The sequence below is a fragment of the Gopherus evgoodei genome, chromosome 1 (genome assembly GCF_007399415.2).
Source record: "Gopherus evgoodei ecotype Sinaloan lineage chromosome 1, rGopEvg1_v1.p, whole genome shotgun sequence".
NCBI lineage: Eukaryota > Metazoa > Chordata > Testudines > Testudinidae > Gopherus > Gopherus evgoodei.
In genome coordinates, this window is record NC_044322.1 from 196198856 (window position 1) to 196225856 (window position 27001).

The following is a 27001-nucleotide window of genomic DNA, read 5'->3' on the forward strand; positions in this document are numbered from 1 at the left end:
TCCTCTCAAATCTGTTAACTTCCCCTAATTCGTTAATGGAGTGTCAATACTGAAACATAATTTTAAAATATAAATTGTCAACATTTTGCTGCCGATCAAAACAAACAATTAAAAAAAGTGTATGATCATGTAATGAGGATCGGCACAATCTGTGAGCAGCATCTTATTCTGCGATCAGAAGAGGGTGCAGCTTGGGAGAATTCTACCAGTTATTCCCACTCCTCCACTCCCTGCATCCCAATTTGCCTCCCAGAGAGTAAACATGAAACTCAGGTCAGGGACTCAAAATCTCAAGTAAGCTACAAACCTCACAGTGACTTTAGGGTGGGTTTTGAGCAAACCTGGATAGGTTCAAGTTTTGGGGCACAAAATGATGTAAAAAATGACCAGATGCCAAACCAAAAAGTAATAATTTCCACAGTTTTTTTTTCAAATGAAGTCTAGGGAATGAAAAACCAAGTGAATCGAAATTGGGGTAGAGGGTAAGGTCCACCCAAATGAAACCACCAAAGTTTTCACTAAACTTCACTCTATAGTTTGCTACATTGTGTCTCAAAGCTACATACAATGAACAAAGCCTGCTGTGTTTCTAACATGTTCACATAGCAGCCTTTTGTGCAGAGCTTCCTCCCCCTCCCCACAATCTTTCAAGAAAACTCAACTGATTTCCACCTCCCCCCTCAACTTAAGAAAAGTGCATCTGCATCCTGCTTTAATGGAAGTCCCTTAAAATAAGAGAGAGACCGAAACCAAAACCTTGAAGTCAAAAGCCCCTGAGAGTTATAAGTTTAGATCCAACCTCCACACCTCGGGCCCATCTCTATTTAAACCACTGAATACAGTATAAAAGCTTCCCTCTGAACAATGGGGATGCTGTTTTTTTTAAAGAAAGTCAGAGGTAGCTTCCAGTACGACATAAGAAATACAATAGCAACTGCTAGCAGAGACCAGCACAGCTCTGACTTATGTAGCCAGATGGAGGATCCCTTTTGGCTAGTTTGGTAGAATTGCTCCTGGGGATCAACACCAATTCTTAGACTGACAATGGGGTTCAATAACACACAGGATGCACACCCACAGGGAGTCTAGTTGCCAGGGGAAACACTGCTGCCAATTGGTTACATCTGTTGTAGTGTCGGCCTCCTATTGGCAGGCAGACAACAGCTTGCTGTACTGCAGCAGATGTGTGCATAACAGAGTCAGCAGCACTCAGACACTGCTTAGTGTTCAGGTCAGATCCATGCAGCAATAGATCCTGATGTGAATGATTTTCAGCACGTTTTTCTCAGAAACTAGGTTTTTGTTTGTTAAAAAACAAAACCAAAAACACCTAAATTGAGATTTACATTGAAAGCTGTTGACATGGATGAAAGGCTCCAAATCCTCATCTCAGTCGATGAGCGCTGATCTTAGAGTGAGAGACAGAACAGTCAGGATTTAGTTACAGCTTGGTGCCCTTCTAAAAGGAGGTCGTTTAATGCAATAACCATGGCAGCAAAGTCAACCAGCTCCACAAAGTCTGATGTAATTATGTTTATGCCCATAATGCCTGGCTTCTGTGTCTTTACCCAGTTCAAAATCATAGGCAGGTTCCTAAAGAAAAAAAGGATAAATATGTTAACCAATATAACACACTGATATGGAAGCACCTTGATTTTGCTCTACATGTAACAGTTTGTCTATGAACAGCATGTTCGCACAGTATCCTTTAACCCCAAAGTAGCAAACACAATATATACTGCACCCTTAAAATGCAACCACCTCTGGGGAGAAGGGTGGCAGAAAACAGCACACTGCACAACCATTTTTTTTTGGTGTGTGCAAGTGGGGAATAGAAATATCGGCCAAAGTCACCAGTGGAAACCGCTGCTCTTACAAGACATACTATAGCATTCTTATTGACTTCACTGAACAGTTAGGACCTCAGAATTTAAGGTCCTGCAATGGTTTCTTTGTTCTTATTTTGTCTGAGTATATGCTGATCTGCAGGCTTTATTCATAGTGATTAGGTCTTGTGTTATTACTTAAATCATCGTAAGTAGGGATGAATGAAATGGTTTGGATTACTAAGAACTGAAATTTTTTTCAGTCATTTCATGAAAAGAACTTGAACCAAGGGTTTGCAGAAGTTTTTGTGCTCCTTTAACACTACAGCAGTGGGGTTTCCACAGGAGCCAGAAACAGAAGTAACTTATCCTATAGTGTGCCTGTTGTTTTAAAAGCAGATCGAAAGGCAAGCTGTGTGCCCCTTGGAGCTAGCAATCCCAAGAATAAAAGTAATAACAACCCACAAAGGAAGTCATCAGTAAACAAAAGGAAAGGGATAAGGGCAAAAGAGTAGTTATTCTCATGAAAACCCAGTCATTTGTAAATCATTGTGAGGAACAATTTCAAATGTTTCTTCTCCATTAGTTAGAACTTAATGCAAAATGGTTTAAGACTCATGTTTAGGGCCAGCATTATCATAATCAGAAGGCAGAGGTCCATACAAAATTGTACAGCCAAATATGAATGTACAAAAGAGGCAGTTCCCATTCAACTGTGTATAAACACTCTGCGTGAGGGTGCAAGCACGCTTTAACTTGTGAAGTATTTGGACTCTGTTTTTAACTGTATGTCGTTTCCAGACCCCAGTGTTTAAGCAGAACTTCTCAGTAACTTCCTTAGTAAGTTGTGCTTAAAACCTGATGACACATTATGGCTCTGTATTTGAATTATTGTTGGAACAAATGTTAATATTTGAATTATTGTTGGAAGACATCAGGGAAGTAACTAATTTTAAGGAGGGATTTGCCCCATCTGAACATTATTAAAGCTCCTGGAAATGCCTTGAAAATTAATTTACTGATGATTGTGAAGCATTTTGAGGATGAGAATGGTCATGTAAAAGCAGCAAAGAATCCTGTGGCACCTTATAGACTAACAGACGTTTTGAAGCATGAGCTTTTGTGGGTGAATACCCACATCGTCGGATGCATGTAGTGGAAATTTCCAGGGGCAGGTATATATATGCAAGCAAGAAGCAAGCTAGAGATAACGAAGTTGGTTCAATCAGGGAGCTCAGCAGTTTCTCTTTGAAGTCTGGTCCTGAAGTTTTTTTGCTGCAGGATGGCCACCTTAAGATCTGCTATGGTGTGGCCAGGGAGGTTGAAGTGTTCTCCTATAGGTTTTTGTATATTGCCATTCCTAATACCTGATTTGTGTCCATTTATCCTTTTCCGTAGAGACTGTCCAGTTTGGCCGATCTACATAGCAGAGGGGCATTGCTGGCATATGATGGCATATATTACATTGGTGGACGTGCAGGTGAATGAACTGGTGATCTGTGTGGCTGATCTGGTTAGGTCCTGTGATAGTGTCACTGGTGTAGATATGTGGGCAGAGTTGGCATCAAGGTTTGTTGCATGGATTGGTTCCTGAGCTAGTTACTATGGTGCGGTGTGCAGTTACTGGTGAGAATATGCTTCAGGTTGGCAGGTCGTCTGTGGGCAAAGACTGGCCTGCCAACCAAGGCCTGTGAAAGTATGAGATCATTGTCCAGGATGGGTTGTAGATCCCTGATGATGCGTTGGAGGGGTTTTAGCTGGGGACTGCATGTGATGGCCAGTGGAGTCCTGTTGGTTTCTTTCTTGGGTTTGTCTTGCAGTAGGAGGCTTCTGGGTACATGTCTGGCTCTGTTGATCTATTTCCTTATTTCCTCATGCGGGTATTGTAGTTTTGAGAATGCTTGGTGGAGATTTTGTAGGTGTTGGTTTCTGTCTGAGGGGTTAGAGCAGATGCGGTTCTACCTCAGTGCTTGGCTGTAGACAATGGATCAGACTTCAAAGAGAAACTGATGAGCTTCAGTTCATCTGCAAATTTGACACCATCAGCTCAGGATTAAACAAAGACTGTGAATGGCTTGCTAACTACAAAACTAGTTTCTCCTCCCTTGGTTTTCACATCTCAACTGCTAGAACACGGCCTCATCCTCCCTGATTGAACTAACCTCGTTATCTCTAGCTTGCTTCTTGCTTGCATATATATACCTGCCCCTGGAAAGTTCCAATACATGCATCCAATGAAGTGGGTATTCACCCACTAAAGCTCGTGCTCCAAAAAGTCTGTTAGTCTATATGGCGCCACAGGATTCTTTGCTGCTTTTACAGATCCAGACTAACACGGCTACCCCTCTGATACTTGAGAATGCTCATGTGAGTTTTAACACATTCTTATAATATTGCACATTTAATATATACTATAGAAGAACCATATTGTATCCATGCAAATTAAACTCTCTAGTAAGTATCTTCAGTTAAGATTAAGAAACAATTTTAAATGTATAGCGCTTTACTCCTTAAAACACATGCCTCTCTTAACAAAGAAAGGTGAGTGAGGTGATATCTTTTCTTGGATCATCTTCTGTTGGTGAGACAGGCTTTCGCGCTTACACGGAGGGCTTGTCTACACATACAGCGCTGCAGCGGCGCAACTGTACCGATGCAGCTGCACTGTTGTATCACTTAGGTTGTCTACACTGTGCACGCCACCTCCAGTCTGCACCAGCACTTTTAGTTGTTAAAACTTTTTATCATTCAGGGAGTGTTTTTTCATACCCGAGCGACAAAAGTTTTAATGATGAAAATGCCAATGTAGACAAAGCCTTAGCGAAGACACTATCTATGATGAGGGTGAGGAATTTTCTCCCATCAGCACAGGTACTCCATCTCCCTGAGAGGTGGCAGTGATGTCACTGGGAGAAGCTCTCACGTTGACATCGTGCTGTCTACACCAGGAGTTCAATCTGTATAACCGTGTTGCTCAGAGGTGTGAATTTCCACATCTCTGAAGGACGTAGTTATATTCACTTAAGTCTGTAGTGCAGACCAAGCCAGAGCTCTTCTTCAGGTCTGGGAAACTTACCCAAAGTGTCACAGCTAAATAGAGGATGGAACAGATCGTTTAGTACAAGTAGGTAACACTCAAGGGACCACTCAAGGTGAAGTGGCTTGTTAACACCCCTCTAGTCATAGGGAGGAAAAGGAGGGACAAGAAACAGCTGGGTGGGGGTTGTTAGAGGGTTATAGGTTGTTGTAATATGATTTTTAGTGTCAAGAAAAGTTATGAATTTAAGCTCCTAGGCTCGTTCTTTTTGTGAAAAGTGTTCACCCATAGGTAATGTGATGTTTTTGTCTTTTATCATTTTCCTGTGTGAGTTCATTCAAGAGACAAACACACCTTTCAAGATCCATAGGTCCTACACATACCTATCACAACATGTGGTGTATCTCATCCCGTGCACTAAATGCCACAGTAGCAACTATGTGGGTGAAACCTGACAATCACTATGCTCTCAAATGTTCCACCTTGTATGTATTTGCGACACTGACTAAGTTTCACAGACCTGAAGAAGAGCACTATGTAAGTCTGAAAACTTGAGGCTCTCACCAACAAAGGTTGGTCAAAGAAAAGATATCACCTCACCCACCTTGTGGTTTTTTTAAGTGTCCTGTGTTTTCAGGAGTAAAGTTATACAAATTTAAAATTGTTTCTTAATCTTAAAGATATTACCTCACCCACCGCGTCTCTCTAATATCCTGGGTCTGACAAGGCTACACATACTCTTAAAGAAAGCATTTTAGCACCATCTAGTGTTTAATGTACAAAAAACAAATCAATTTATTATTCTCTAAGGTGCCACAAGTATTCCTGTTCTTTTTTTGAAAAAAACAAACTGCAATCTTGGAAAACAGGAAGTTCAAAATCTTTGGATCAGATTACTTGGATATTAACATTATTTCATTATTTAGCTTTAGACATTATTCTGTCAGACTAAATTCTGTGGAAAGGCAAGAGACAGGAACTCCACATCCTAACTTCAACCACAGGAACTTCAGTATTTCTGTTTTGTGAATATTTTAGATTCCGACCCTCTGGGCCTATTTCTTAAGAATAGAATCACAGAATTATAGGGCAGGAAGGGGCCTCAAGAGGTTTTTAGTTCAGTCCCCTGCACTCAAGGCAGGACTAAGTATTATCTAGACCAGGGGTGGGCAAACTACATTTTAAGCTGTCTGGCAAACTGCCCTTGGGGGAGCAGGGTCTGGGGCTTGCCCTGCTCTGGTGCTCCAGCTAGGGGACCAGGATGGGGGGGCTGCACCACACAGCTCCTGGAAGCACCCGCATGGCTCCGCTCCAGTGCTAGCAGGCCGCTCCATGTGTAGGAGCTGGAGAAGAGACATGCCACTGCTTTTGGGAACCGCTTGAGGTAAGCGGGGCTCAGATCCTGCTCCCTGAGACTCTTTCCATGCCCCAAACCCCTCCTCCAGCCCTTATCCCCCTCCCGCCCTCCAAACCCCTCAATACCAGCCCAGAGCACCCTCTGACACCCCAAACTCTTCATCCCCAGCCCCACCCCGGAGCCCACACCCCCAACTAGAGCCTTCAACATCTCCCATACCGCAACTCCAATTTTGTGAGCATTCATGGCCCACCATATAATTTCTATTCCCTGGTGTGGCCCTGAAGCCAAAAAGTTTGCCCACCCCTGATCTAGACTATTCCTGACAGGTGTTTGTCTAACCTATTATTAAATACCACAACCTCCCTGGGCAATTTATTCCAGTGCTTAACCACCCTGACAGTTAGGAATTTTTTCCTAATGTCCAACCTAAACCTCCCTTGCTGCAATTTAAGCCCATTGCTTCTTGTCCTATCCACAGAGGTTAACTAGAACAATTTTTCTCTCTCCTCTTTCTAATAACCTTTTATATACTTGAAAACTGCTAAGTTCCTCCTCAGTCTTCTCTTCTCTAGACTGAACAAAACCATTTTTTTCAATCTTCCCTTATAGGTCACGTTTTCTAGACCGTTAATCATTTTTGTTGCTCTTCTCTGGACTTTCTCCAATTTTTCCACCTCTTTACTGAAATGTGGCACCCAGAACTGAGCACAATACTCCATTTTAGGCTGTGTCACTGTGGAGTAGAGCAGAAGAATTACTTCCCGTGTCTTGCTTACAACACTCCTGCTAATCCATCTCAGAATTATGTTTACCTTTTTTTGCAACAATGTTACATTGTTGACTATATTTAGCTTGTGATCCATTATGATCCCCAGATCCCTTTCCACAGTACTCCTTCCTAGTAGTCATTTCCCATTTTGTATGTGTGCAATTGATTGTTCCTTCCCAGATGGAGTACTTTGCATTTGTCCTTATTGAATTTCACCCTATTTATTTCAGACCATTTCTCCAGTTTGTCCAGAGCATTTTGAACGTTAATCCTGTCCTTTAAAGCAGTTACAATCCCACCCAGCTTGGTATCATCTCTAGACTTCATAAGTGTACTTTCTATGCCATTATCTAAATCAGCATTTCTCAAACTGGGGTCTGCAAGGGCACACCAAGAGGTCCATTGATCCTGCTGATCAACTCCTCCCCATCCCTCCCAGCACCTCCTGCATGCCAGGGAACAGCTGTTCAGGGGCACACAGGAGATGCTGGGGGATAGGGGAGCAGGGATGAGGGGTGCTCAGCAGAGAGAGTAGAAAGAGGCAGGGAAGAGGAGATACATGGGTGGAGCGGCGGTGGGAAGAGGTGGAGCAGGGTGTGGCCTTCGGGGGGGAAGGGTAGAGTGGGGGTGGGGCCTGGGGCTAAGCAGAAGGGCTTGGGGGTCCACAAATTTTTTAAAATGAAAATGGGGGTCCTCGGGTTGCTGAAGTTTGAGAACCACTGATCTAAATCATTTATGAAGTTATTGAACAGAACTGGACCCATGACCGATCCCTGTGTGACCCCACTTGATATGCCCACCCAGCTTGATTGTGAACCACTGATAACTACTTTCTGGGTATGGTTTTCCAACCAGTTATGCACCCACCTTATAGTAGCTCCATCTAGGTTGTATTTCCCTAGTTTGTTTATGAGGTGGTCCTGCGAGACAGTATCAAAAACCTTACAAAAGTCAAGATATATCACATCTTCTGCTTCCTCTCTAAGGGTATGTCTTCACTACCATCTGGATAAGAGGGCAGCGATCGATCTAGTAGGGATCGATTTATCATGTCTAGTTGAGACATGATAAATCGATCCCTGAGTGCTCTCCCATCAATTCACTCTGCGAGAGGCACAGGCAGAGTCGACGGGTGAGCGGCAACAGTCGACTCACCGTAGTGAAGATACCACAGGAAGTAGAGCTAAGTACATGTAGCTGAAGTTGCGTAACTTCGATCGATCCCCGCCCCAGGTAGACCAGACTTTAGGCTTGTTACCCCATTAAAGAAAGCTATTAGGTTGATTTGATATTATTTATTCTTGACAAATCCATGCTGTTACTTATCACCTTATTATCTTCTAGGTGTTTGCTTGCTTGCTTATTTGTTCCATTATCTTTCTGGGCACTGAAGTTAAAGTGACTGATCTGTAATGCCCCAGGTTGTCATTGTTCCCCTTTTTATAGATTGACATAATATTTGGCCTCTTCCAGTCCTCTGGAATCACTCCTGTCTTCCATGAATTTTTGAAGATAATCGTTAATGGCTCCACTATCTCCTCAGTTAGCTCCTTGGATGTATTTCATCAGGCCCTGGTGACTTGAAGCCATCTAACTTTTCTAAGTAATTTTACCTCGTTTTTTCCATATTTTAATTGATGGGCAGGGGGGTGGGTGTATTGTAGGAAAAAAACAATAAATACCACTAGAAGAAACAATAATTTTCCAAAAAAAATCTAGAATTGGGCTGTTATTCACTTGGGACTGAAGATTCAATGAGTTTTTCAGAAAATCAAAAGCCACATGTTAACTGGTTTCCAGTGTCGCTTATTTCATTGTTTTGTATCCAGTTCAGTAGGTGATATGGTCATTTTGACAATCAGACTCACAGTAGCAGCTAGCACCATTGTTACTAAATGCACAGGACTGGACGCCAGTCTGTATGTTACCTTGACAAATCCAAGCTTTGATTATATGGTACGGGTAGAGCTAAGGAGTAAGATCCCAGGCCTTACACGGCAAAAAGGATCACTATTCACTCTGTGATTTGGAATATAGGCTACACAATGTTAATATCACACAGTAGAATCATTTGGGTCGAATTCTGGGAAATGATGGGCCCTGCACCTGCCCTTTAAGTCATTATGAATTACAAGGGTGCAGCAATGTTCAAGGTCAGGCCCTTTATTAGTTGTCTTATTTATGGATAACCATGTAGCCACAATTAGAAAACTCCTATTATTCCTCTCTCTCTCTCTCTCTCTCTCTCTTTTTTTTTTGGTCTGGAGAAGCAAGACATATTTAAGGCCATATGTTGTCCTGTGAGTGTGTAAGTGTTATAGAAGTCACTGGGGTTGGTATGCACATAACTCAGAGCAGATTTTAGTCCACAGAAAAGGAAATCTGGTTTTCATGTAAGAGATAAGCTTGTTTTTCCTCCTCACTTTAAATCAAGAAGAGTTGAGGGTACCTATTTTCTCTAGAGACACCACTTCAAATTGCTCTCTGCTCACAAAATATGAATTTGGTCTTGCATTTTGTCAGCCAAAATCATGACTAAAAGGCTTGCACTTATGCTTGATATATAAACCATGAACTATTTTCCCAGCATCCTTTGTACTTATGCTAAAATAAATTGCATTAGTAGAGCGTATGAACTCTGTCCTTGGGTACGTGTAGGAGCTGTTAGGGATAAGATGCATGTCTTGTTAAGGCCTGACAAGTTGCACGAGGTGCTGGTACTGAGGAATAAGGATGGTTGGCATGATGTCTTTGTGACCTGAAAACTAAGTTCAAAATAAGATAAGAAACTGGTAAGAACTGGGTGTACTCTACTTTTGTTGTAAACAAGAGAATTATATGAGCGAAGTAAGTCCATAATTTTGGAGCAGATTGATTGCTATGAGACTCTACTTCCCAGATTGGATTGGTAAAGTATTAATCTTTTCCCTTCTGTGTTGTGCTGTATTGTCTTTGACTAATAAAGATGGCTGAGCCTTATCTGACATCTCATCAATACCCTAAACTGAACCCTACCAACACACAAGAAGCAATGGGCTTAAACTGCAGCAAGGGAGATTTAGGTTGGACATTAGGAAAAAGTTCCTAACTGTCAGGGTAGTTAAACACTGGAATAGATTGCCTAGGGAAGTTGTGGAATCTCCATCTCTGGAGATATTTAAGAGTAGGTTAGATAAATGTCTATTAGGGATGGTCTAGACAGTATTTGGTCCTGCCATGAGGGCAGGGGACTGGACTCGATGACCTCTCGAGGTCCCTTCCAGTCCTAGAGTCTATGTTCTCTGTGGAGATTTACACATAAAGAGATATTTTATGTTTTAGCTTAACTGCAGGGAGTGAGATGCTTGCAGTCATCAAATATAAATAACAATATATCCTGAAAGATCAGCACTTGTTAATAATTCAAGCACAGGCCTGATAGTTACTTGCTTATTCATTGTAACTTCAAGGTAAAAGTTTCAAACAAGGAGCTGTGGAACCAAGACAAATCCTTACCTGTGAACAAGTGTATTTTTTAGGCCACGGATTAGGTGCCATGCAATAGTTTTCACCCTGGGTGTGAGAATAGCTTGAGAAACATGAAAAGTTCCATGTTGAGCCCGCTCCCCAAGAGTGGTCTCTAAGAACTGTAATAGCTTGTGCACGTTCGTTGTGTTTGCCCAAGGTGCCGGCATTTTATTCCCTGGCCACAGGAAGGGATATTCCTGATACAGAGGGTAGTGGTAGAAAATGAGAACCTAAATAATGGAAAGAAAGATAGAAAAGGATGCAAATTAAACCGAATCATGATGTTTTGGAACCAAACTTTGCATTTAAGTATATCCATGCAGTCCCATTGAAGTCTGAGTACACATGTGTAAAATCTGGTGAGAATCAGGCCTCCTGTCTTTAAACTAGTACACTGAATACAATTAATTCACTGGAGTGTTACCATAAAGGAGAAAATCATTTTGATTAGCTGCAAATTCAGGACTGCATAGTGTTTCAAGTGTCACTAGAGAAAAAGGAGAATTTACAGTATGAAACTGAAATCACATTCCAAGATGTTTTACTTAAACAACATTACTCTAATCTTATTCTAAATATTTGTCAAAGAGCATTGCCAAAATGACTTATCTCAGGAAAAGGATGGTGGCAAGTCAGGAACTAAAATACTGTGTAACGCAATTCAAATTAACTTGCTGTGATATACTTGGCTGGCTCATACACTGGTGTTACACTGCCATTTACTGGATGGAACACCAAAGACAATCTCATTGTCTGCTATAACCTCCACTGTGCCTTCTGGAGCTGAGATATGAGTTTTATTTCTGGTGTCATATGAAATAACAGTTTATGAGAGTCCTGTGAATATCTGAGAAAGGTCTTCAGATCCAGAGTTAAATAATACATTGGGATTCAGTGTTCTAGTTCAGCCCATTAGGGAGTTTCAAGCCAGATGTATGCTGTTTGCCTCTATGTCCGGATCTGAACATCTTAGAAGTTTATAAAGAAAATGGATCTTGAGTTCAGATCTGGATCCATCTCTAGCAAATCTGGATACCGAGTGTTACATCCCAATCTGTTTGTTTCAAAGTGTCAGATGATTTATTGAGAGCTAGCTATAACTAAAACAGAACACCTTTCATTATCTGAATTGACAAGAGGCTCTTTGCTTTAATCAGGTAGAATCCTGGAAGCAGACTGAAGAGGACTTGCTCAGAGGAATTCCTCAAAACATGACTGTGCACACACAACTTTATAGTTTTGGAATTAAATGAAAGCACTGGGAGTCTTTTGCTTCAAGACTGAGCATTAGAGAACTGCAATCAACAGGCACCATAGTCACCAACCAAAGCTCATTCATGCACTAACATGGATAGAACACAGACCATTTGCTCCTAAAACACAGATGAGATAAGAGACTATGCATTAGCTATCTATAGAATTAAAGTTTTTATTCTTTGTGTGGGCTAGTTACTGGAGGACAACGTGTCTTCACAAACACCAAGCCAATACTTTACAGAAGATCAATTACATATGCAAGTTTGTATCTTTGTTGCATATTTGCGAATTCCTGAATAATAGGGCCCTGACCCCTAGATGCCACCGTACTACAAAAAATAAAATAAATAATAATAATATGCTTTGAACCCTAATCAGACATTCTTTATAGTTTGAATTGTAATGTTTTGGGCTTAGATTCATTACATGTCCTTTCCCCACCTGCTGACTCTTCTCCCAAAGATATCGCAAGGTCACATTTTCTACATATTCCATTGTGCAAAGTTTTGATCCAAATGCTTCCCGGATCCTGTTAATCAGGTATATGTGGTGCTGGTCTTCCATGGCATAGAAGTGATTGAAATCCAAGAAGATAGCTTCTTTGGGGTGCTCCGTGAGGAAGGTGTTTATCTCCATCAGTCCATCCCATACTTTGATGCCAAACAAACCATGTATGAAGTAGATCTCCTGTCCCACTTCTCCCGGTTTGGAAGATACACGCAGATCAAAGTAGCGGATCCCAGCTTCCAGCTGCTCTTTGAAGGTCAGGTTTTGAGTCACTGACCATTTCTTCATCAGCTTTTTCACCAAAGAAATTTTAGCCAAACGTTTGATTGCTGTGGCTTGATCAGGTCCCACAGGAGATTTCTCATCAACCCAGTAGCTGAAAGAATCATGTGATCCTAGAGATAAAAAAGAAAGTCATTTTAATGTTATAGCATTGAAAATAATATTTAATGTGTCCAATATGACACAAAGGTCTACTGTTAAGGCACTCGACTGGGATTCAGGAGATTTGGGGTCAACTCTTGGCTCTGACACAGGACTTCTTGTGTTATCTTTGGCAAGCCACTTCATCTTTAAGTCTCAGCTTCCCCCATCTGTAAAATGGGAATACCACTTCCTATTCACATCTGGGAGTTTTTTAGAGTTACAACTGTCTCTTAAGATGTGTTTGTACAGTTCCCAGAATGATGCTAATACAATATAAATAATAAATAGCCATAGTAAGTACACTCCTCTGTCCTATTATCCTCTCCTGTGTTCATACTCCTCTGTCCATCAAAGAAACAAGCAAGCTACCTCCACAGATCTTCCACTGTGGTGGCACAGGGGTTTAAATCTGGTCTTGTGCTTGTTGATGAATTCAGCACTGAGCCCTAGAATGAACCAAGATTCTCTTTTTATATTGTATTTATTCCTTGCTGTAGTGGGGTGCTCACTCATTCCGGCCCTGAAAGGCTTAAAAGCAGCCCTGGAGAGGGTTATGGTGGGGAAAACCTACGCTGATTGGGGGAAGCAGGCACAGCTGAGGCCACGCCCCAATCAGGCCACAGCTGGCCCTTTAAGGGGGCTGAGGGCCAGAGACTGGGAGGAATCTCTCTCTAGCTTCTAAGAGAGAAGGGCCTGGCTGCCTGAGAGCTGAGAAGGGTACCTAGGGTAAAGCAGTGCTGGGGAAGGGCAGAGGGAGCTCCAGCCTAGTAAAACCCCAGGCTGCAGGCCTAGTTAAAGGCCTCCAAACAGGTACTTAGACTGCAGAGGGGCAGCCCAGAGACAGGCACAGGCAGCAGGTCCTAACCCCCTTGCTGATGATGAATGGTTTACAGACTGCAGTCTGCCCCAGGGAGCGGGGGCTAGATGGTGACTGGCAGTAGCCACTGAGGCAAGGTGGGGATAGAGGGTTGGGAGGTTCCCCTGGGAGGGGAGACCAGAGTGAGGGAGTACTGTGGTGGGCAGAACCCCAGGTAAAGGGCACTGGGGTCTGGGAGAGACATGGGGCCAGCAGAGGGCACTGGCCTGCAGAGGGCACTCCAGGTTGGAAAGACCTAACTCCCGAGACGACCAGCCCGGAGGCGCCACACCGGTGAGTCATCACCCCGCAACACTTGCCTTACTATCATAATTCATGTAGATATATCTACAGTTACTTAAAATGACACATGACTGTGGGAAAACCACCTAAGACACCAAAGCTCTTGGTTAATCTATGGGACAGAGACCTCAGGCTGTGGCTGGGTGAAAATCTTCGCAACGCACTGCCAATGAGTCTTAGCTCTGACCATAATGAATCATTTCCAGCCATCAGATGACTGAACTATCTCCATGTTCAGCTAGTCCTTGGCCTTTCAGCTGTCACCGACAACCATGTAGCAGGTAGTGTCAGTTGTAATGATATTGTTTTATTTTGTATTTGTGGATACCTCTATTCCAGGAACTGGACTGAGAGCAAACTCATTTCAAACAGGCTTTTTACTGGCAATGACTTTAGGTCACTACTGACCTTGTAAAAATGCAGGAAGGTGACTAAGAAATGAAAGATTCCCTCTCTCATCATCAATCACCTGATAACCGAGCCATCATCCTGATGCCCCATCCAGTCTCTGCAGGAGAGATGGTAATGTGCCTGTGACACGGGGCGTCAGCATTATGGACATGACAGAATCTGGCAGGGAAATCATGCACCTAACCACAAAATAATGCTCATAAATAAAGCTCCACCTCTCACTAGTCTAATAAAAAGGTACCAAAAAAACAACCTAGTAAGAAAGAAATCAAGAAAAATCCATTGTGGATTATGTCTTCCTAGTTACTGCTTGCAGAATACAAGAGAAGAGAGGCTGGGAGCCCCTGAAGAAGTCCTGACCTGATGGCAGTGGGAAGCATGCAAGGGCAGGAAGGATGATCTTAATTGGAGCAGCAACTTTGAGGGGAGGTGGGACCAAGAACATAGTACTTAGAGGAGACCCTGGAGTCCCTTGTCAGAGGCAACATTAGGCAATCTGGGGATAGAAATCTGCCTGCCAAGACTCCAGTTTAGCTAGATTTCCAACATCCACCCCAGGGAGCTCCATCCTGGTCAATATGCTGGGGCTTTACAGACACAATCCTTCCTCTGCAGTCCCATCCAGGAAAACAACTAAGTGGTTCTAGCTTCTCTGCTCCCTGGCTCCTTCTAGTCTCCCAGCAGAGAAGCTGCAAGCTGTTATTTGGGCTTGACCCACTAGCCATTTCCCAGGAGGAGATAGGAATTCCTGCTCTTAGAGCAGGAATTGAAGGAGCAAGCTACATCCTAATAGCCCTGCTCCTACTGCCAGTCTGAAGCTCAGGGGATGCTGCACAGCAATGCTAGCTCCCTCAGCTCCTGTCCACTTGCTGAAATATAGGAAGCATACACTGACTCCACCAGACTATATAATATTCTAGTATATTACAGATGCCAACATCCCCTTGCCTCCCATCTCTCCCCTCCCTGAAAATCCAGCAATTCCTCTGCCACCTCCCTGAATACTCCTACACAATCTCTTTGTCTAATTTTTTCCCCTCCTCTCTGTTTATTAGACAAGCATCTCTTGTGTGTGTGTGCGTGCGCTCACTTGAAGACTAATATGTTTCCTGTCATGCTGCAGCATCAGAGCTGTAAATGAGATTATGATCTCAACAGGATTACCTTGTTAGGGTTATTAAATCCATGTGGACGCATAAGCTGTTCACAAGTCAAACATCAGTTTGCAAGATTCCAAAGCACTCCAACAGTAATAAGCATGAGCAGTTCCTCTCCATTGTGTAACTCCACACACAGTCATGTGTGCGAGAGGGGGAGGAATCTCTCCTACCCCAATCAGTGTGGTGGAATAAGGGGGAAGAGAAGCATGTCATAATTTTGCAGTTTCAAGAAAACAAAGCTATTTTGCTTTGCTTCTCCTGAAGAGTGAAAGGTTGTTCCCCACAAGTCTGATCATATATTTTATAGTTACAAGACCCTCAACCCAGTGCAGACTGCAGCATTTAACAGGATAAATGAAACTAGTGCAAGACAAAGGGAGATAAGTAATGGCATCAGAATTTTGTGTTTTCCAATCTACCTTCATGCATGTGGCTTTAGACAGATGGAGGTGTAAACATGGAGTCATAAAGCACAGGAGCATCTAATCCAATCCAATCCAGTGCAAGCATTCATGTACGCCTACAAACATATTACTAAACAAGGGAATTCTGTTGAGAGCTGGCAAGTACGTTCAATTGAAACAAATCAGTGTAGAAATATTTAAAACTTTTTAATGATTTTTACATACACGCTTCAGAGACTGGATTCTTAGTGAACTGGGGAAGAAACTCTTTCATGTTGCTACGTTAAAAGTCCCTATATCTATGACTTAATGAATGTTAGTAAATGTTTTGAGACTGTGGATAAGTGACCCTCGAGTATAAATTATTTTATACATAATAAAATTAATTAATTTTAAGACTTGCCCAAAGTCTTTCTGCAGACCAGAAACACAGTGGAGAACAGAACCCAGGCCTCCTGAATCTCAATTTGCTACCTTCTCCACTGTACTGGGGAAATACTCTCCTTGTGAGGTGGTTTGTGACACCAGACGTTCATAGTTAGTATTCCGATTACAACAATATTAGAACTGCTTCGGTGCTGCAGCTTCAATGTGAGCCTCACTGCCAAATACCCGTAGAAGTCAAGACTTAATTTGGAATCATAGGAATGCATAGGTTATGAAATACAACGCGGAACAAACCATTTGGTCTCTCTAGTCCAGTATCCCATCTCTCCACCAGCAAAGGTTGGATTCGTCAGGGAAAGCTATACCCTCTCCCCTGTCTGCCCAGGCATTCAAATTCCTTCCTGACACCAGATTGTTACTATGACAGATAGCTCTTGTAATTTTATCCTAGCAAGTGCAACTGTAGATTCATGAATCCTTTTTCACTTCCACTATGCCACTCTCAAGTTAATTGTGTGTTAAATCTATTGCCTTTATTATCTTTCATTATTCAAGAATGTTTTTGTTCTATTTTCTTTGTTTCAGTTGGTAAGAAGCAGCTTTTTAGCTTCACGTCTGTAACTATTTCTAAATTGCCAGTTCTTCACTTTTTCATGTTCCTTAAAATCATAGGATCAAATTAATTAGTCAGATCAAATGAATGCAGTTACATTACAAAAATTTGGCATTATTTGGTCTTGGACTTAATTTTTATTTTCACTGTTTTGTGTGGGTTATCAAGAACTGATTCCTTTTTCTTGTTACTGTATAAAGTTGATAATAAGAGAACATTGTATAATGATTAGAACATGGTATCTGGAAGCAAGAATTCTGGGTCTTATTCTATTAATGACTTCCTGTGTGACCAAGCGTGTCATTTAACTTTACCCTAACAGGATGTTGTGAAGATTACTGTGCGTGCAAAAGGATTTGACATGTTTCAATGTAAAACAAATTTCAAATACAAAATATATTGTCTACACACTGGAAAGATATAAAATACCCTTTCCTAGGCAAAAGCATATCTAACATCATCTCTACGAATCTAGTTTTCCTGACTGTGAAGTATATTAGGCTGTGGACTAGTCTAAATAAGTGGATGAAACTCCTTTTCTTAAGACTTTTAGAACTAGGCTGGACTTAAACACCAGACAATACTGAAGGGGAACAGTGCTGCATTTTCAGGGAAATGGACTGGATGAGTGGAAAGATTTTTCTCATTGTGGACATACAAGGTATGATTACTGAAAATTAAATAACTTTATGTGTAATATTTCAGTGAGTAGCTGGCGAGGTCCACAAATGGCACTGGCATATTAACAGCATTAAAATGTCAATTGTGGACTCTGGCATTACACCTCAGGATTACCTTAGCTGCAGTGACGCCAAACTTCTTACAGTAAGATTTGCTCTCCACCTAAAATACATTTGCCATTTAATCAAGAAAATATAGATTCAGCACAAACCACAATCAAAAACAAAAACATCTGGAAATACACCAATCAGGCTTCAAAAGCAACAGATCTGGGAGCATCACGGAAAAGCTACACAAGCAGCAGTCAAGGAAAGAACAATATTCTGTATTTTGCAAGGGTAAGCTCTGCTTTGTACCAGCCATGAGGTACATGAATGAGACAGAAGCACCTCTAATAAACGCTGAAGTCTTCTGGATACAGGTCATTAACAATCCAGATTTTCTAATCAAAAGATTAGCATCTTAAAACATCTTTACTAATCCACATTGAATAGCACGTTTGACTTGCTTGTTACCAGGCAAGAGGGGGGAGAGAGTTAGCCATGATTAACTATATGATCCATATGAACTATCTAGATAAGCATGTCCATTTTTGAATAGTATTTTAACAAAATTCTGTAGTTAAATGTAATACAGCAATTAAACAGGGGGAACACAAAGTCTAGTAACTTAAAGCTTCCTAGAAACTTGTAATTTCAGTATCAAGCATAGGGTATTATAATTAGGAGAGGAGGAGAACGGTGTTGAAGAAATAGTTGTTGAAGACACAATGCTCGTATGTTAACGTTCTTTTCTACCGCATCATCTCAAATCCAGTCCACTGTTATTGGCTGTCAGCTGTTGGATGGCCTGTGCCAAATCGATTTGGTGATCCTGGTCTAGTACTTAGTGTATTGCTGTCAGCATCATGAAAACCTCCATCACAACTGGCTGTCACAGCAGAGCGGAGCAGGACATGGAGGCTACACAACCTTGAACCTGGACTGAGGTTCAGTAGGGAAGTGGTTTCTAAAAAACTTACACCGTTGTACCTGATAGTGAGTGAACAGAGGACTTGAATCTTGGAGTATGTTTGACCCTGGATCCTCCTTGGAAAACACAGAATCTGTGTCTTGTTAGCCTAGGCCAGAGTTTGAAAAAACTTCACTTGCCTCTCTAGTGTATCAGTTCTTTTCATTGGAATGGGAGAAAATTGACTATTTGATACCAGTGTGATTAACATCTTCCCCTGTTCGTGAGCTCTGGTCTGTGCATTCGCCTGCATGGAACTCAGAGCTCAACATTATTGCTAGGGAACATTAAGGTCAACCAATGTCTCTCACATGTTCCCACCAACCCAGTTCATTCAATGATTTAGAAATACTTAAGCCAAGTAATAGTAACTTTTAACTCACAGCAAATGGGGCCGATTGTCCCACAGGGGAAATGAAGTGAGAAATCCAATAACTTTCTGACTCCAGTTAGAATAGTGGAAACAAAAATACCAGGAAACTACAGGATTTCCACAGTAGATCGTCACACATCCCCACACTCAGTGGTGGGAAATAATGAACAGAAAGCACTGAATTTGGAATAAAAAAGAAGGTGGGAAGATTAATTTGTGATGGAATTAACTCTTCTCCCTAGGAAAGTGCTGTGAACGCTCATTCACCTTGCAGTTATCTGTATCTTTTTGGGGTCCTGAGATGCTGAACACAAGGAAGAATTATTTCCAGAGAGACATGGGAAAGCAGAATTTACTTTCATGAGGAAAGCCTGTAATGTTCTGGGGACGACATTGTCTTTATATAAATTGCAATAGGATATCTGTACTGAAAGAGCCACCAAGTTCTGACACTTGCTTTTGGGATTCCTGAGTGGCAACATTGCCAGGAGTCAGCCAATGGCTCTTGTGACCCATGTTGCCAGCAGAGATTTTGGTTGGAGGGTTTCTGCTTCTGACTATTTATTAAGAGAAGTTAGTCTTAGAGCAAGGGGCCTGAGTTCATCCCAAGACAATGGGTGGCTGGGCAATATGTGATTGTTGCTGCAGAGGCCAAGACACAGTTAAGGACCTACAGGAGGGAACACTGGACTACTTAGAAGAGGTGTATTTGCACAGGGGAGAGTTTTCAAAGACTTACTTCTGAACTGGTTGAGGTAGGTTATCATCCTCTTGTGAGACCCTCTGGTCTGTATTCATTTTGTCCACAGGGTCACCACACTGTCCAGTGGAGAGGGACGTGTATGAAGAGACATTGCACTGATCCAACATTGTGCTCTGACACAGTGAGGGTCAGCGGGCTGTGATCAGGCATGGCAGAGTCTACCCTACCTCAGATACATAACAACACTAAGAAGTTGCACAGTTCTTTCTGGGCTGTTCTCCCACTTTGTGGTCGCCTATGAGGGAGGTACTACACCACAGGGCCAACAGAAAACAGCCTCTTCTTATTATGATACTCCCCAGAGGAAAAGCTAGTAATATAGCATCTTGCCACTGCCCTCCAAAAAGAATAAAAGCAAAGTTGAAAAGAAAGGTGGGAGAAAGCAGAAGCACTGAATTTTTTTTTTTTTAATTATTTCTAGCAGGGGGACTTCCTACACCTGGTGTTTCCTAGTAGCAACAATGCTGTCCTCCTGCCTCAGCTTTCCAATTAGACCAAAGCAGTGTCCATCACTGACAAGTTGGAGATGATGTCATGATCCAGAGATCCTTGCTTTCACTGACTACATTCTCATGAGCAGGCATTTTTTGTCTTATTAGTTTTTCTACCCTATTTTTCAATGCTTCATGTAATCTGTGTAGCTCAACACTCTAATTTATACTCAGAAATGGTCTCACTAACACAGGAATTGCCACGCTGAATCAGACTAATGGCCCAGTCAGTCCAATAACCGGTCTCCAACTGCAGCCAGTATCAGCGGCTAATAGAGAGAAGTGCAAGAAACCCCACAGTAAGCAGTTATGGAATAACCTGGCTATCAGGAGAGGCTCTTTTTAAGACCTACTAATCAGAAGCTGCATTTCATATCAGGTTTTCATCACTGCTGCAAGATTATTTTCCTCTAGTGGATGATGCATCATTGCTTGGTGAATGTCCACTGAGTTGGGCAGGAAGCCAAAGAATGGAGATTTAAGAAGTTAGCCGTACATCCTCTATTTTTGATCTTTTTTTTCAATCTCATATGCTTCACCTGTCACATGAGTACAAACTTTAACCCAACAGATGGTCAGTTCAGCTGTCTATGCACTGATTCAATGACATTATCCCCTCAGTCAGCAGTCCATTCCATCAGGACCCCTATAGAGACCTGCTGCCGTTTCAATTTGCTCCCTCCTTGCATGGGGCCACAGGGTGAAGGTCATCTACTTCTCTTTGAGGGCCAAATTTTCATGGGGCACAAAGGTCTCATAAATGAAGATGGGGAAACTGACACACAGAAAGTGACTTGTCCCAGGTCTCACAGACAGAACCCAAATCACCTGTCTCCAAGCTCACCCTAAAAATTTAACCTGGTTTTCACTTAACTAACACTTTCATTTAACTTAGCCAATTAAGACACAAGACACCCAGGGAACTTTGGGTCAGCAATTACACATGCATCAAAATAATCTTGGCTATACCCACCTTTGGGAGGTGCTGAAATATTTGTATACACTTACACCCATTTAAGGTAAGTCATGCACATCTCATTCTGTGAGCAGCATATGCAACTGTGACCTCTTTTTCATGATTGCATACATTCAGAACTTGGAACTATTTTCCCTTAACAGCTTCTTGTGAATTCAATAAACCAAAGTACACCCCTTCATGTTCTGTGTAATAGATACTCACTTTATTATACTTGGGGCTGGTAATATTGCCTATTAAGGTTGCTTGACACTTTCCCCATTGTAAGACCCTTCATAATATTGCCACACTTTAATTGTTGGGGCTGGGTTGTCTACATCAGGTTGAACATTTTTTGGAAAATTTCAGCCAAAATTGTTCAGCCATATCTAAGAACGCATAGTTGTGCGCATCTTAAAAGATTCCAGCAACTTTTTCTTTTAACAACTTGGCCACCTCCATGCTTTGGAGCGGGTTCTGAAATTTGGCAGGAGATGACCTTTTTGACAGGGATGTGCCTTTTGCCCTCCCTGTAAAAATCTCCTCAAACTGGGCCAAGTTATAAGCCTTTGAAAAATCACATGTTCATTAGAGACGGATTCTAGCAGCTAAATTCTCTCACTGAACATGCTTCATCAGCTCACAACCTCTTGTGTGGGTGGATTGAGCATGTGCTATTCCCACAGAGCAACTGAGCATGCTTCCTCCAATCCAAGGCCAGTACAGGGGTGAAGTCAGACTGTCCAGGTAATGGCTGCTCTAAGTTGGGCCCAGGCACTGGACCTATGAGCAGGACCTCGCTCTCTGGTATTCTCAATGATCCCCCTGCAGATATCCAGGCAGCATAGAGGAGGAAATCACATGATTAGAATGCAGAGGAGACAAGGAGTAGAGATGTGGGGACAGAAACTGACAGTAGCTGGGCAAAGAGACTGGGAAGAGAAGCCTGGAGAGCAGTGGAGGCTGGAAACTGGTGGGGGGGGGGGTGGACAGAAGGGCTGGGACTGGTTGGGCAAGGAAACTGGAACTTAAAAACTATCACAAAGCATATGTACACATGGAGGGAGGAGTGGTGGCAAGATAAGGTTGCATAAGTGACCTTAATTTGGCTATCTCCTACCTTTTGAGTGCTTGACTTTGCAATCTTAGCAACGTTCTTTTAATGTATTTTTGTATGTATAATTATTTATGTAGTGGCATCTGTCTAAAGATTCCAACCCTGCCTATAGTTCCCAATCAGGAACTGAGATCTGAGTGTGTTAGGTTCTATCCTTGCCCGCTAATCTTAACCTGGCCTCCCACAATGCACCTGAAATGGAATTTGGAAGCTACTTTCAGCAATCAAGTTCGACTAAAAATATTGCTTCTTAGGATCTGTCTCCCTCAGCCCTTTGAACAGCACTCTTTATGACTTCACCAGTCTCCTGGTGCTGCATAAATCCTAGTATCAGTCTTTGGAGCCACCCAGTCTGCCACTATAATGATCACTGAGCCATGTTATGGTTATTTTATATGCTTAGAACCAGAGGAGCAAGATCCTGGTTATCCCTGGTGGAGAGGACTGAGACAGGAGGTACATAGACTTTTCTCCTCCTAACACAGTGGAAAAAAAAAATCCTCATGCTTCTTCACTTCAAGGGGCAGGAGAGTCATAGTGAAGTCTAAGGCGTTACGCATCCTAAATACATGGCTGAGGCACATCAAAGCCTTGTGCACCTCCAGCCCATGCACCAGCTTGTGGTCTAAAACCAGGTCGATAGGAAGGGCCATGACATACCTTCAAACCAGTAACTGAAGAGCTGCCTTCTCATCTCATCTCTTCTCTACATTGCTAGGAGGCACTCAAGAGGTGAGTGCTCCTTTACAGCATCCCTGCTAGTGAAGCCACAATTTGATTTAGAAAGCAGGTAAATAATGATCAGGAATGTAATTTTTAGGCTAAAATTCTACCAGTGCAATAGAAAAAGATTTTACAGTTAATGATCACAGTGGGACTTGGTCTAAGAGCACAATAGGTCTTTCCCATTTGTAATTTCTGTGAAATCAAGTCTATCTGCTGTGAATGCTTCTGAGCCAAAACATACTAGCTAGGACAAAGTTAATGCCCTAGTGCTTCATTCTCTAGTCTAAGGTATCACCCAAATGCAATGAATTCCCCTAATCTAAAGAACAAAATAGTCAATGCTTTTGCTCATTACCATGACCCAATGTATGGAAGGCTGGACTAACCAACAGCTCAATAAAGTTTCAAGTGAACATCTGCTAGCTTGCTTTGCTGGCTCCTTGAACAATGGGGACAGGACAGCAGCTTATCATGATCTGAGTAAGTGTTTAGGACTGCAAGGGGAGAGAGTACTTGAGTGTCAGGGAATAAACAGAAAGTTCAGCCTGTCCTAATAAAAAGAATTGTGTCAGTCTGATGAAACTGGGAAGCAATACTATATCCAGCTAAACCATTCCACAGATACTGACAAAGATACCAGGCTGCAGCCAGGATGTCAGATCTGAACTGTGATATTGGAGAAATTGTTCAGAAAAACAATTCATTGGAAGTGCAACCACCACAAACCATGCCTACTGTTGCTCTGAATTTTGTCAAATGAACAAGTCATCAATGATTAGATATTCTCACCAAATTCTTTAAAAAGGAGGTTTATTTACTGTGCTAGAATAGTAGTTCAATGAATACTAATGTAGCACAAGCCAAACTTTGTCGGATATATCACTTCTCACATTTATAATGGAGAAAATAAGAATACCAATAAAGACAAAAGTTAAATATTTTTGTTAGGAGGCGGTAGAAGGGGACAGAAGTGTACAACACTGGTATTTTTCATATATATATATTTTTGCACTGAAACATTTGTCACTTTGTTTTGAGCAGTACAATACCCTTTTATATTTTGTATTCACGTTAAAAAAACCTTCAAAAATGCCAATTTTAAACCCACCTTCATGTGGACTAGATGCATTTTTTTTACTAAAATGGGCTTATTTTCAAGGGAATTAGTTTACTGAAATTATCCAGCAAAATTAGCCCCCTTAAGTATAACACAAAATACATTAAAAATGATGAGTTAAGTAATCTTGGGTGATTTTTTTTCTCTCTCTCTACAAAAAGGTATAGTGGTATCTTCCTTGGAATGAACCATAATGAGGAATCTCACACCTCTGTCTGGATGATACTAGATTGTGCTGCATTTTATTCTTGATGGTTATGGGTTTCAGGCTTTCAGATCTATTTTGTGAAAACTCCAAAGGTGAACATAGCTAAGCTGTGCAGCATAGGTCAAAATCCACATCTGGATTCAAATGTCTCAAAGGCCCACTCTATCTTGATTGCAGGTTAAATCAACACAGGAATTGCCATACTGAATCAAACCGTTGGTTCATCTCCAAAAGTGGCCATTATCAGCTATTTCAGAGGCAGAATCAGGCAATCACCTGTACCCAGGGAATGTTTCTTCCTAGCCCATTCAATAGCTAGAGGCAGGCTTATGCCCTGAAGCAACAGGGTTAATTCACCTTAAACCTTTTCTATTTTTAAAGATAGCATTTATTGTTAAAACTTTGGATATTTTGTGTTCTGTATAAATGTCTAATCCTTTTTTGAATACTGTCAAGTATCTGAGAATTGAGCTCCACTGTGCGTGTGTTGTGTGTAAAAGTACTTATTTTTATACATTTTGAATGTTCCAGCTATCAGTTTAATTAAACATTCCTTTGTTCTTGTAGAAATTTTCCATCTATCTTCTCTAAAACACTGAATACAAGCAGTCCCAAAAGCTACGGTGTTTGGGGCAGAGGGAGGAAGAGCAAATGCACTCAAATTAGGTACCCCCTTGATTTAAAATCAAAGGGTTACTGTATCATGAAGAGCCCTGGACTTTACTGTTTGACTTGATTTCTTTCTAGGGTATTGGCTGTTTGGTTTGTTGCTCTTGTTGTTAGAAACTAATTTGTTTTTTTAATAGAATGATTTTATTTTTAATATATGTTGAAGATGCTTAGATCTTTCAGTTATCTAGCCCACTCCAAGTCTATGCAGGTTTGTTCCCCACAGACATTTTCCAGCATTGTGTCCTATCTGGTTTGGAAAGTCCCAAACAATGGAGTCTCTTTTGCTAAAGAAATGTCATGATTCTGTGAAAAAAATGCAACATTATTTTGAACATACTAAACAAGAGCTCAACAGGTCCAAATCCTTATGTTCTCAGAGACCCTTGTCCCCAGCTCTCCAAAAAGGAGAGTTACTTCCAAGGCAGCTATTCCTCATCAGCCCCACATGGAGCATAAATGTGTATTTCTCACTTTAGATTAATAAAGCCTCCCTCCATGTCACTGTCCTTAGTCAATATTCCTTAATGAACCCAATCATTGCTGTCAACTGCTGGAATGTTGATCCATGAAGTGATCGTTTTCTTACATGCTGCTGTTGACTTGCCTTGGCTCCTTTACAGGCTGCTTTATCATTGATTATACTCTATTTCATACAAAAGTTTGGTAGGATGCAAATGGAAAACAAAACAAACAATAATTTGTGGAGTGCTGCTGTTCATTTGAATTTTCCACTCTTCCCTTCCCTTCACACTCCCTCCCTGTCTTCTGTATTCACAGGCTACATGACAGGCAACTGTGTCTAGCTGTCAACTTTCACCATCACCATATCCACAATGTGAAGGTTTCAAGAAAGACAGAAAGTCTGTCTTACGATGAGGAAACGTACAGCATGTTAGGGTTTCCAAGCCTACCATCATTAACTTTTCTGGTTCCTCTGCTGCAACTACCATGCTGCCAATATCCACTCACATCACTTGACTGAAATTAATAGACAGTTATGACATATCCAATACACTGAATAGCACTGCAGGTGCATATCCTGCCTGCAACATTTGGGAGGCACATGTGCCGAACACATCTAAGCAGCATCTTCATTGTTGTTAGTATTATTGTCGCATATTACCGCTGCTATAGCTGGTTGAAAATTAGAATTTCTGTCTCCTGAGAAACTTCTGTTTGTTTTTGTCACTTACAAGGGTGAAAATTTGGGGGAAAACATTTGTGGAATGGAAAATTCCAGAGCATATGGATTTGGAAGTGTCAAAATATTTGGTTTGGAGGTTTTTGGTAAAATGACACATTGTGAAAGTCATGAACCAAAATGTTTTGTTTTGGGTCAGTTTGTCAGTGAACTGCATCTAGCTGAGCTGCTCTGGTGCATCATGGGAGTTGCAGTTAGGGTGCCTCACGTTCCAGTGGCTTGAAACTCCATGGGTTTGCATCTCCCAGAGCACACACCAAAGGCTTCCCATGAAAATGTCTAGAACTTCAATGAATTTGCCACAACATACATACCGGGGAAGTTATGATGGCTTTAGGAGACTATTGCAAGGAACTTGGCAGTGCTGCACTTGAGCAGAGTCCAAAAATGAAATACCATAAGGAACAGTCTATAGCAGTTACCACTAAAATCTTCACAGTCTCAGGGGACTTGGGGTCAATTCCTGGCTCTGCCATTGGCCTGCTGGGTGACTTTGGACAAGTCACTTCCCTTCCTTGAACCTCAGTTTCTCCCTCTGTAAAATGAGGATGATGATACTGACCTGCTTTGTAAAGTGCTGTGGCATCTACAGATGAAAAGTGCTACATAAGAGTTAGATTATTAAGTACAATGAGACTGTGCAATTGTAAAATAGGCATAAGAGACAATATTTTAATGGCAACCACTATTCTTGAGTCTGCTGAATAAAAAAATATTGAGCTGACTTACAATTACATTGTGACCTTTTCTCTACAGAACAACATAAGTAGTCTCTACTATAAAGCATTCATACTGAATGACTAATGAATACATGCAGTAGGGATGATTTTTACATTACTCATCAGTATTGCCCAGGGCTAAGC

At 41.6% G+C, this 27001-nt stretch overlaps 1 protein-coding gene across 1 annotated transcript in view; it reads right to left on the reverse strand.

Annotated features, from left to right (window-relative positions):
• Positions 1-633: 633 nt before the first annotated feature.
• The window catches only part of PLCXD2 (phosphatidylinositol specific phospholipase C X domain containing 2), a 29115-nt gene continuing 2747 nt past the window's right edge, over positions 634-27001 (reverse strand). The window contains exons 2-4 of the mRNA XM_030582049.1: positions 12198-12658; positions 10488-10729; positions 634-1593 (exon numbers count right to left, since the gene is read on the reverse strand). Of these exons, the coding sequence (XP_030437909.1) occupies positions 1431-1593; positions 10488-10729; positions 12198-12658 (866 nt within the window). The 3' untranslated portion in view covers positions 634-1430. The remainder of the gene's footprint in view (positions 1594-10487; positions 10730-12197; positions 12659-27001) is intronic.